Genomic DNA, 12,792 nt, shown 5'->3' with positions numbered 1-12,792 from the left:
CTTACTTGAGTGATGGAAATTCAACTTTTTCTTGCAATAACATAAAAAGACTGTGCAAATGATTCTAACGCCAATCCAAAGGTCTTTTGGCCAACCTTTCCTAGATAAGCTTTTGTTCTTTGACTTACTGTCAGTGAAATATGAGGCATCATATTATCTGTCTTGCCTAGTGAATAATGAGCAGGATGACAACAAATCAATGTTGCATGTGAACTAACTTGTGAAAAGGCCAGATACAAACACCAAATTACTAATAAAAATACAATGAAGTTCACCACCTAGAAAAGCCTGCCAATTTCTGATTGCTTGTAGCAAAACAAAGCATCAGTTTTCTACTGAATTACTATAGAATTCTTCCTACTATCCCATGATTGCATTAAAATACATTATACTTATAGCTAAGAATAATTACATTTTGATACATTTTGCCTAGCTGAGAGAGGCATATTGATGAGAGAGAACATTTACCTCTGTTGATACAGTATTGAATTAACCAATTATTTTCTATTTGGGCAGTGCTTTGATAACTTCTGATATTTAATATTGTGGAGGGAACATGGCTCAAGAAAGGCTTAGAGAGAAAATGGATGTTATCTAGATTCCCCTGGTGGCGCAGTGGATAAGAAACCAACTGCCAGTGCAGGGGACAGAGGTTAGATCCCTGGCCAGGAAGGTCCCACCCACATGCCACAGAGCAACTAAGCCCCTGTGCCACAACTACTGAGCCTGAGCTCTGGAGTTCAAGAGTGGCAACTACTGCAGCCCACGTACTTGCAGACTATGTTCCCCAACAAGAGAAGCAACCTCTCTGAGAAGTGTGTGCACTGCAACAAAGAGTAGCCCTCACTTGCCGCAACTAGAGAAAGTCTGTGCAGAGCAACCAAGACCTACCACAGCAAAAGAGAGAGAAAAAGAGGAAGAAAGAAAGAAAATTGATGATATCTAAGCTCTCAGAAACAAACACCATAATAAAGCAAGAGACAATCTTCTCAAGATTGTGACTATCCTGGGCTAGATATATTTCCAAAATGTATCCCTCTCCATCCTGCTGCCATTGCCTTATTTTACTTCCTTATCATTTTCCTGGTATCTTCTAGTCTGCTGCAATATCCCCTACGTTCTCTACCTGCCTTGGCCTCATGTCCTCCAATCCACCTTCTGTATCCAAAGATCAGAATTCCTGTAAGACATGCAAGACTTCACAACTGGCCTCATGTCACTTCTCAGATTATCTTCTACCCTGTGCATTTATTTCACACTCAACAAACCTCATACAGTAGCTATCAACTGCAGAAAGATATAGACAAGCAATTAGAATGCACTGTGATGAGGATTACAATAGAGAAGCTTACTTAATAATGCAAAGTAAAGGAAAAGGAGGTGACCTTAACTAGAATAGGGTTGGATTGCAAAGGAGGAGTTGAAGAAATACTGAAGGAAAACTAATGGGACTATTCCTTTTTTCCCCCTCATCTTTTATTTCTACTTTTTGCCTCTGGCTAGGGAAGTTTCACTCCACCTGCACAGCAAATGCTGACATTAGTAACATTTGGTTGTAGCCATTGGTTAGCAATCAATTCTGATATGGAGACTACTTTATGTTAGGGACTTTGTTGTTGTTGTTTAGTCGCTAAGTTGTGTCTTAAGTTGCAACTCTTCTGGGATCCCGTGGATTGTACTCTGTCAAATTCTGCTGTCTATGGGCTTCTCCACAAGAATATTGGAATGGGTTGCCATTTCCTTCTCCAGGGGGTCTTCCCAAACCCAGAATTGAACCCGTGTCTCCTTCTTGGCAGGCAGGTTCTTTACCACTGAGCCACCAGGAAAGAACTCGTGTTAGGGACTACTATTCACTGTCTTTATCCTTTCTGCCTCTGGTTAACAGCCTGGCATCCAACAGCCACCCAACTCTGGGTACTATTATTTGTGAATAAGTGATTCAAGATTCATCTCAAAACTCAGCTTCCACAGGCCTGCCCCAGCCTTATTTGGCATACATGATTATCCCTTTCTGTATGCAAGTTATTATTTTGTACATGTGCTTAGCTAGGGCTTCTCATACTAAATTGTGTGTGTGTGATTTTTGGTTTCTACCTCGCACTACTGTGAGTTTCCTGAATCAGGGATCAGATCCTCCTTATTAATTGTGTTTTTGTTTCTTTTCTTTCATATTCCTTTTTATTTATTTTTAAATTGGTAGAAAACTGCTTTACAATTTTCTGTTTGTTTTTGCCATACAACAATGTGAATCAGTCATAATTATCTATGACACTGCTAGGTCATCACAGAGTGCCAGGCTGGGTTCCCTGTGCTATTTAGCAACTTCCCATTAACTATTTCACACATGGTACTGTATACATGTCAGTGCTACTTTCTCAATTCGGCCTACCCTCATCTTCCCCTACTGTGTCCACAAGTGCAGTCTCTACCAGGCTCATCGGTACCATTTTTCTAGATTCCATACATATGCATTAGTATATTATATCTGTTCTTCTCTTTCTGACTTACTTCACTTTGTATAAGAGGCTTTAAGTTCATTTACCTCACTGCAAGTGTTTTTGTTTTTTTCATCTCTTCTGCTTTCCTTCCTGGCACTGGGTTTAATAGTTCTTATATATTTGAAAAAAAAAAGTGTGTTAAGTAAGTTCTCTATTATGAGATATTAAAACAATAAAACGAAATCTACATAGCAACATAAGAAGTACAATAGCTGAATCCTTGATTGTCAGAAATAAAAGCGATTAAAAACAGAAAGGTGACTTCTAAAGTTTTTGTTGTTTGTATTTCAAGAAAACTTTAAATCTGCATAAGTCAAATCAAGATGTAAAAAATTCCATAAAAGCTTCTGTAAATTATTCAGTGTTTATATCATGAATAACAGAGTATAAATATAGAAAATATTCAAAAATATTTTTTCAGTATTATAAGATTTTCACATCAGAAAATACAAAACTGTAAATAATATAACAAGAAATCATTTCAGGTATAATAATTACGATACCAAATTACTTACAAGTTTTATGTTATCTGAGTTCAAGACTTTATAAATGTTTAACAGCATTACTTTTCTCTCCTCAGTTTATCAGTTCAATTTTATTATTTTCTAACTACAGCCTTTAAAATGCATATTTATAAGCCCTGTAATAATATTTTCTTTGAAATGCACATCTCTGTTCCCTGCTCTCCTGCCCAGGAATTGTGTGACACTAACATAATTTGTTATTGATATATGTTATATAAGATCATGTACATACAAGTTTTATTCTTAAAATAGAGAAAAGGGTATGTTTTTAACTTCCTATTTCAGATGTGAACTTTTAAAAACAAGTAAAATAAAAATGATATGCTCTTATATGGGAACTGTAATCTCATGGAAGCAAATGAAGTCTTTTGGAGGGAAAGAAAGATACAGAGAAAAAATATGGAGGTATGATTATGTATGAGGTTCCCTGGTGGCTCAGTGGTAAAGAATCCACCTGTCCATGTAGGAATGCAGGTTCCATCCCTGGGTCAGGAAGATCCCTTGAAGAAGGAAATATCAACGTACTCCAGGACTTTTGTCTGGGAAATCCCATGGACAGAGAAGCCTAGTGGCCTACAGTCCATGGGGGTCGCAAAAAACAGTTGGACATGACTTAGACACTAAACAACAAAGCTTATGTATATAGTTATATGCATGTCCATCGACCTGTGTATATAATGCATAGATATATGCATATATATATATATAATGTAACTTTAAAAAAAGGCAAATGAAATCTTTTTTAGGAAGCAAATGTGATAGAAAAATTTCTGCTTAAGAAAATTAATCTGGAAACCTCAAAGACAACAGTAGTATAAAAAGAAAAGGAGACGGAGAAAAAAATTACAAGCATGTGCACAAGATCGTTAAGCAAAACAAGAGAGAAAATAAAACCATTGTTTAAATAAACAGATATTTTAATGCCTAAGTACTTCTAAATAAAGGAAAACTTGGAAAAAACTGCCTCTATTCTCTACTTTGCAGTTTCAGTCAAAAGCAATGGGTGACCTAAGAACTGTGAGGAAAACGGAGCACTTAGAATTAGGAAAGAGTATCAACATTTTTCTACCTTAAAATCAATTAACACTTCAACAGAGGAAAACAAACTAACACTTGTGAGATGTTTGGGAAAGAATAAGGAAACTGGTCACATTTAAAGACCCTTGAAGGAAATTTTCTACCTTAAAAAAGGTTTGTTACAGAGTGTGCATTGACTTGAACCTCTCTTATTGTTCAGACTCCTAAATTCCCATCAAAGCTGATGATTAAAGTTCTACACACTGGCCAGATCCCTACAATTATCCCATTGTGATGGAGCTCAACAGCGGGCTCCCTGCTATGGCCAGACATCAAGTCATTAGAGAAATGCGAGGGATGATGAAGAAGGTTATTTTAATTTCCTTTTCAGCCCTTCTCAGGAGTGCCTCTTTAGTTCACAGAGCTCTGGGTTACTTGCTTTCAAACTAACAAGCAATATTATAAATGGAGGCTGCATTATCATGATTGCAGACAATCTAAGGCACTTGACGGCCAAGGATTCGAGGTCCTCAATATGTGCCATGTTGTATTTATCAGCTAAAAATATATAGATGCAGCAAACAATATAAGGGGAGGGGGACAAGGAAAGGCTGGCAAGGGGGCGGGGAAAACAGTAAGAGAACACAGCATCAAGACAAAAATGCATGAAAGAGACAGCAGTATATCCCTGGTCACTTTCTTGGTAGATGAAACATTTTTACCCATTTTCTTGCTGTTCCACTGCGTAGTGTTCCAGCTCTGTGCCCGGAAGAGGCTGGACTGGGGGAGGAGGTAGTGGAACATTGGCCCAGGTCGATCCATTGTTTTTCTGTGGTTTAGAAGAGTTTTTATTTTTCTTCTTCTTTCCACCTTTCCCACCTGAAAGTAATAATATATTTATTCAGACATACTGAATATCAGAAGAAACGGAGTACATCAGATGGGAAGATGCATTTCTGTTTTCAAAACACCACAATCAGTATGTTACAGTTGTTAAAAGCTATAAACAATGAAATGATATGATCAGGAAAACATTTTTATAAATCACTCAAAATGATATTGTTTCTTTCACAATGCATTAGTTGCAGAGCTGAATACACAAAAAACATGGATGCAGCGGCAAAAGCACATGTATTGACTTATTCACATTTGCTGCCTCCACGTTTTCATTGTTAGACGAAATAATGGGCCATAACAAATTCTTTAAAATGTCAGATTTTAGTGCGTTTATAATGCTCTTTTGCATAATCCGTCTCAGTGGAAAAAAGCAGTGTCTAAGGATACAGGCTAAACTTTTTCCTTAGAATTTACTCAATTTAATTAATCCAGGAGAGTAACAGTTTTCTCTCAAAAGTAACTTATAAAAATCAATCAACTACAATCTGGAGGATACTTGTAAATCTTTCACAATGATATGTTTTATAGAATTTTTAACTAATGAGTGGCACAATTATTTTTTGCATATAGTGAGTGGTTCCCAGATGTCTAAGTATAACATATCTTAAAATACCAAATATGGGGAAAATTAATGGAAATATAGTAATCAATTTCAGTATTATTATAATACAAATGAATTCATGCACAAAATATGAGCAGAAAGTAACTTGGCAGCATATGAGCCATATCTGGGATTACCAGAGCTTAATGAAATATAAAGTTTTTCATTTGTTCAATGAAGTACTTTTTACTGCTCCAAATTAAGTACATCAAGTTTCTTCCTAAATGGACCACAGCTGGATGCAGAAATGTGTACTGCTTGAGCAAAAGATACTTTAGGGGAATGTAGGTAACTTCTGTCATTCCTACGGCAGTCAATGGCTATATAGATATATTTTTAAATGGTATTGACCCCTTGAACTGTATCTTTCTGGAACTAAAAGTTATGAGTATCAAATATTCATAGCAGGACTATCTAACAATAGAGATATCACTAGAAATTTGCCTCAACTTTATTCTTCTATCAATTAACCAGCATCAGCCAGTTCAGAAAATTATGCAATTTAACAATAACTTTGAGTGCCAGAAAGCAATGAAACTATAAACTAGATATATACCCTATTGCTAAATATGAAATTGTGTCTGTTTTCTAGGTCATGTGCACATATACACATATAGAAAAGAGCATCTCTGAAAACTAAGTGCTTTCACCCTTCTTTTCACTTTTTATCTTTGGCAGAAAAAGTATTAAGAGAAAGGAGAGCAGGTAACTTCTAGTTTGAGAATAAGAGTTGAATCTCTGGGCTTGAAACTAGTTTCTCATTTACTTGATAAGTCACTCAATAGATATCACCTCAATTTCCACACATAAAAAAGACATAAAGTGACTACTTGTTTGGGTTATTTTGAGTATTATGAGATAACATATAAAGGATTCACAATGTACAGAATGTTCAATAAATGGCAGTCATTCCCAACTCTCTTCCATCTCCTCCAGCTCAGCACAAACTCAAGTCTGCCTGTTTACAAAGCCATTCCACACCTAACTCCTCCAGCCCCATTGAGAATCCCAGAAATAGTTCGATGCTTAGGATAAAAATAATCAACCTAATTGATTAAAGTTTGTAATTTTTGTGTTTACGGTAGGTGAGCCTTAATCCTTTGTCTCTTTGTTATTTGGTGGATAGCCCACCAAAGTCATAAACAAAGATTGTATCTTTCTTGGTATTTTCAGAACTATGTCTCACTACTTAGAAGAACAGGGTGGGCATGTATTCTTTGTAGTTTTTCCCTGTTGTACCTCTTATTCCTTATATATTTACATGTGGACCTTTTTTTTTTTTTTCACTTTTTATAGCACTTTTAGAACTGTCATATGATCTCCACCAGACCTGAGTGACACAAATAGGGAAGTTTTTACATCTCCATTTTATAGATGGGAAAATAGAGGTTCTTTCTACATTTGTGCATATTCACATAGTAAAAGAACAAACAATTTAGAATGCAGTAGCTTTAGTGGAAATTACAATTTCTGCAGCTCTGAGCCCAGCTCTGTTGAAATTCTTCTCCAAGGTTAACAAAGCCATTACCACCTCTTACTGACAACTGACTTAAAATTGTGCTGGGGAAGCAGAGCTGATTCACAGAGGGAATTTGTGAGGCTCTCCATCCAATGTCCACTTTCCCCTCTTTGGGGGAAATTTCTGCTTTCTCTTTGTGGGTACTTTTGGGAAGACTATCGATCAGCATGCTTTGTCTTCTCTAGAAAGAGGTAAGAGGTGGGTGCTGAGCATAATAGTGCCATATGATACAAGCTAAGGAAATTAAATTCTCTGAGATCCATATCTTGAGCTAAGTGAACCCAGTTTGTTGCTATTACTTGCAACCTAAGATCCTCAAGCATTATAAGGTGAGAACTGTCTGCATTATGTATTTAGTCATCACATATTTTGATGACTTGCAGACATATTTGACCCATTTCTCTTCAAGTGAAAATGTAAATATTTGAATTTACATTTATTTGTGCTGAACAAATGATTTCTATGTAAAGAAAATTGTGAAAACAGCTTATTTTCAAATTAAATTTAGTCTTTTAAAAATACTAGTATATAAAAATATTTAGTTATTACTACTGATGCTTGGAGAAGGAAATGGCAACCCACTCTGGTAATCTCGCCTGGAGACTCCCAGGGACTGAGGGGCCTGGCAGGTTACAGTGTATGGGGTTGCAAGAGTCAGACACGACTGAGTGACTAAGCACACACATACTACTGCTGCTGCTGCTGCTGAGTCGCTTCAGTCATGTCCGACTCTTTGTGACCCCATGGACTGTAGCCTGTCAGGCTCCTCAGTCCATGGGAGTCTCCAGGAAAGAACTTTGGAGTGGGTGGCCATTTTTCTCCTCCAGTGGAATATTCCCGACCCAGGAATTGAACCTGTGTTTCCTGAAGCTCCTGCACTGCAGGCATATTCTTTACTGCTGAGCTACTGGGGAAGCCCTATTGTGCTATATATTCGTGCATATATATAAAATTACGATTACAGAGATTATTTTGAAAAAAAAATTGAGTTTTGTATTTGATATTGTGCTATATATTCGTGCATATATATAAAATTACGATTACAGAGATTATTTTGAAAAAAAAATTGAGTTTTGTATTTTTAATGGTTGGTCTTTTTAAGAGGAGTGCTAAGAAATTGTATATTGAATAAATTATTATATGAGTGCTTCAAAGAGTGAGAAATTCACTCAATTCACGAATGTACAATTCTGTTTATTACCATGATTATTTTAAACTGGTTTCATTAACACTGTGCACAAATTAAGAAAATCTTATGAGTCAATATCCATAGGGCAGTTTGATCTTAAATGTAAGCTTTAGAATACATATCAATGATTATAAGAATAAAAAGAACTCTAATATTAAATTCAATTTGACTAAACTAAGAAGAGAACAATCATGTCAGTCTTGTCTCTTAAAGAAAGCTTTCTATCACCAATTTAAGTAATTTTGTATTCAAATGTAGATGAAGTAGTTAATATAAATCTTAGTATATATAAATGTCACTCAAGAGATTAATGGATTCAAAAATGTAGTAAGCACTATTGTGAATCATATTCTTCTTAGAATTACTCAAAAGGTAACTTTTAAGACTCAATGGTAATCAACATATAAGAATATTTAATGACGGTTTCACAAAAGGTCTTTTACAATCTATGACTTATAGTATATAGACTTCTAAAATATATATATTGATTGAGACTTGGCATATTTTGAATGATATAAGCTAGAATAAATTAATTTTTAAATTATTCAGTACAATTATAGGACTCACCATAAATAAATGATAGTACAAATGACATTTAAGGTTATTCAAAAAAATTCCTTTATATTACCAGGCCATTTAAATTTGTAACAGATGTTTAAAATTTTCTGGATTCTATAATATATCCAATTCTACCAATAGGTAAGGAGAGCAAATGGCTCATTTTGGAGAGAAGAGAGAACATTAACATGTTCAGACTGAAAGGTTTCTATCTCTAAGGAAAGATCATTTAGTAAATGTTACCCTAATGATATAAAAGAGTTAACTGTTTATGGCCTTGATACCTCATAACCTATGACATATCTCAATACACTATAATCTTACACTAAGTAACTGAGGTTAAAAAACTTCATAAAAACAAATAGACTATCAATAGTATAAAATAAAAGAAAATAAAGTCCTGGTATCAATTAGAAATGAGCAGAGAAAGTCATCAGTCATACACAATGTATAAATTAGAATGTCTACAAGGATCTCCTCATTTTAGAGATGAGGATCCTTTGGCCAACAGATCACTGATATTCATTATGATAGGTACATATTTCTTTCCAGTAAAATGTGTTTTTCCCTACATGTGCTATTTAATGCCTGCATTATGGATTGTTAGTTCAGCTAATGCATCTTGAATATATATTAAAATTTACAGCATAAAAAATTACCAATATAAAAGACTGGGTTTTTTTTAAGAAATTAAATGTAAAGAATAGTGTCCCATATTAACATTCCTGTTTAGCATGGTATCAGGATCTTACTCTAAATAATATCATCAATACATAACACAATATTTTGGAAAATATAGGAAGTCACATCACCAGACTCTTAATATTATGAACAATTTCCAAAATCATTAGCATTTTAGTTGAATATGGTGTCCATGCCATGGAGCTGATTTTCCTACGTGATCATTTTATTGCAAAGTTCTCTTGACTCTTAAGTGGGGTTCAAGGCAGATCAAACTCATCTACTCCTTAATAATCAATATTTAATAAAATGGCACAATCTTTCAGTAAATACAACCTTGTACAATAATACATAAAGGCTGATGATGAATTTTACCCTCCTCCACCCCCCAAACTTGATTTCATTAGGATGAACTCCTACTGTCATTTGAGAGATAAATGTCTGACAGTGAGTTGTGAGCCAGTACTTCTTCATGAGTGTTAGGAACACAGGTCATATGCTGGTGACAAACAAATATTTCTCCTTACTTTGATGAGACCAACCTGAGAGACTGCCACTCCTCTCTGAGCTGTTGTGAGAGCTGGTGGTGCTGAAATCCTGTGACTGGTTGTGTGGCATTCTATTAGACAATCCCTCAGCCAATCGGTAGTCAGGGATGTAAAGTAAGGCTAAGGGTTAAAGGGCAGAGGTCATAGTGGCATCATGTGATTAGTTCACAGCACAAGCCCATGCAGAACATGCAGTTAGCAATTCAGAAGCAGATGTCGTAGGACAGTGGAGGAATGTTTTGTCTATCCTGCCTAATGGAGGTCGAGATGGATTACTGATCACTATTGAATAAAGAGCTAAAGGATGAAACCAATTGGTGTTGCTGTGTGGTGATAGCAACAGTGGTGGCGGTGGCGGGGACTGTGCAAGGTACTGAATACATGCCAGTGTACTTTTTTAGTTTAGGTAGTGAACCTGGTGATGAATGACTAAACCGAACAACAAATACTACTTTCTATCTCATGCAAAAATGATATGAAAATAACTCTTCTGGAAGTAAGAACTGGGCTTACCATTGTTACCTTTGTTCTGCTCGGGTAGAGAATAACCAAATCCCATCAGGTCTGTTTTTTGCTGAATTGAGCTTTTCCACTGTGGATCAGGCAGATCGACGGCCAATTCATGTATGCTATTGGAATGCAATATCTGTGTCGTGGCATATGGGGTAGCCTGTGTTATTTGGCTGGAACTGTTGTAAGTGGTTTTGGTTGTGAAGTCAATGCTGCTATAAATGGCTCCATCTGAGAGCATCGTTGCCGTTTTATCCCCTTGGCCTGGAACTGGTGGCAGCACATCTGTGGTGAACATAGGGAAATGAAACAATTTAATGATGCACAGGAAGCCCAAAACTATCAGGACTGAAGATGAAAAATAAATGTGTCATGCCGCACGTTTGCATTTCAGCTGAGATGGGCTTCATGAGTCGATGAAGGGTAGATGATGTACAACCTTCGCCAAGCTATCAGCCTTGGTGACAGGCAGGCCTACCGCTCGTCCTTCACGTCTCACTGCTTAACACACCCTATCCCCCATTTTCTTCAACCATGAATGAGAAATTTAGTGTATTTCACTACTGAAAAAATGCTTTCAGTTGTTCATTCTGGTTTAGAATCCATGAAATTGTTAGCTCGTTACAGAAGCAATGGCAAAAGTGAATCTACAAATCATGGATGAAAAGCATCTTTTTCCACTTTATCCCAAGAGACATGGAAAATAGCTGCTGAAATAGATGCAAAAGTTTCCAAAATTACACTCTCCAAACTATGAGGCACTTTTTACTGAAGTTTCTACTTGCTGTTTATCTGAGTTGATTTCACAGCTCCAGAAATGGAGTGTAACTGATGGTAGCAATTTTTTTTTTTCTTGGATAACAAAGGAAGATTTTCATGAATAAGTCATTTTCACAATACAGCAGGATTTAACTACAGAAAAAGCAATCTGGGTGATCATAGAGTTTAATTTATGCTACCAAATCTTAGAAGTGGAGAATTATAGTTTCAAGTTGTAATACAGCAAGAGTAAAATTAAACTTCAGGAAAAACACTGAATATCAATCAGTACATTTATCACTTTGGTGTGCTAAATTATCTTTACATGATGTTTCTAAATTTACAACTGCCACCTCTCTCCTAAGCACTTATTTTCCTTCTCAGAATGAAGACAATAGAATCTAAAAAAATACAAAAACAAACAAAAAAAAACCCCTTACTAATACTCTTTTTAATCGTGTAGAGTTAAAAGTGAATATATGTTATGCTACTTAATAATTGATGTTCTGACAGTCACATTTCACAGGACATGAGTTCATCAACCCTCTTCATTTCATTATGGAAAATTTTCAGCTAGTTATAGTACTGTAATAATAAACCAAATGATCTCAGTAACAAAACCAGCTTATCATCACAAGGAGAAAACTGAAGTAGTTAAAATATCCTAAAGCGTTTAGATTCTATGATATCTAACAGCACTTGAAATAAGGATTCTTGTAAAAATATTAATTTTGCTTTTGCATTTTACAAAAGCTAAACATGATCTTCTTTAGCAACAGTAACAAGACATTTAAAATGCATTTTATACACTCTAATCACACACTGTAGGTTCTTTCTGAAGGTTCTGAAGTCTGAAATTCCAACCCGTTTTACAAGTATATATGTACTTTTTAAATAACTATTTTAAACAGTTAAACATGTTCATATTTATAATACTTCATCAAGTTGTGTAAGTAAGCACATTGTTTTCAGATTCAGAATTTTATAACTACTTTCTTGCCTTTCTTGTTTTTAGCTGTAAACTGATTAGGAAATTTGATGACAAAGATATATATGTTTCATTCTAAAGCATCGGGTCAGTATCATTTTTATTCTCTGAGATGCTTGATATTTAATAACATATCAAAATTGTGAAAGTAGGTCCTTCACTCTAGGGAAGTTTTTTGAGTTTTGCTTCTGCCCCCTCTACCATGTCTTTCACTGATGAACTGGACAGATACCCTCTTCAACACTGACTCCAACTTCCCAACATCTTGAATATGAGGTTCTCCAAAGCTTTGGATTTAGATTGTGAGTTACTGCCAGTTTTTGAAATGGTTGTGTGTTCACATGTTTTAAAATGGAAAAAAAAATACAGTATGAAAATCTAATCCTTCATATTCTATGCCAACTAAAGCTATGGTTCTAGAAATAGAATCTCTCTCAGCTGGATGAAATTAGTCTTCAATTCTAAGTGCTTCTATATTGATTTGGGGGCTGCATATTTCCTTC

General features: G+C 35.5%; 1 protein-coding gene across 1 annotated transcript in view; it reads right to left on the bottom strand.

Moving 5' to 3' along the window:
- The window catches only part of ROBO2 (roundabout guidance receptor 2), a 651,843-nt gene that overhangs the window by 31,478 nt on the left and 607,573 nt on the right, over window positions 1-12,792 (bottom strand). The window contains exons 21-23 of the mRNA XM_052644742.1: window positions 10,546-10,827; window positions 10,027-10,152; window positions 4,762-4,918 (exon numbers count right to left, since the gene is read on the bottom strand). Of these exons, the coding sequence (XP_052500702.1) occupies window positions 4,762-4,918; window positions 10,027-10,152; window positions 10,546-10,827 (565 nt within the window). The remainder of the gene's footprint in view (window positions 1-4,761; window positions 4,919-10,026; window positions 10,153-10,545; window positions 10,828-12,792) is intronic.

This window comes from Budorcas taxicolor, chromosome 1 (assembly GCF_023091745.1).
Source record: "Budorcas taxicolor isolate Tak-1 chromosome 1, Takin1.1, whole genome shotgun sequence".
In the NCBI taxonomy this organism is placed as follows: Eukaryota; Metazoa; Chordata; class Mammalia; order Artiodactyla; family Bovidae; genus Budorcas; species Budorcas taxicolor.
The sequence above is the reverse complement of the archived record's forward strand: the minus strand, read 5'-3'. Positions and strand labels throughout refer to the sequence as shown.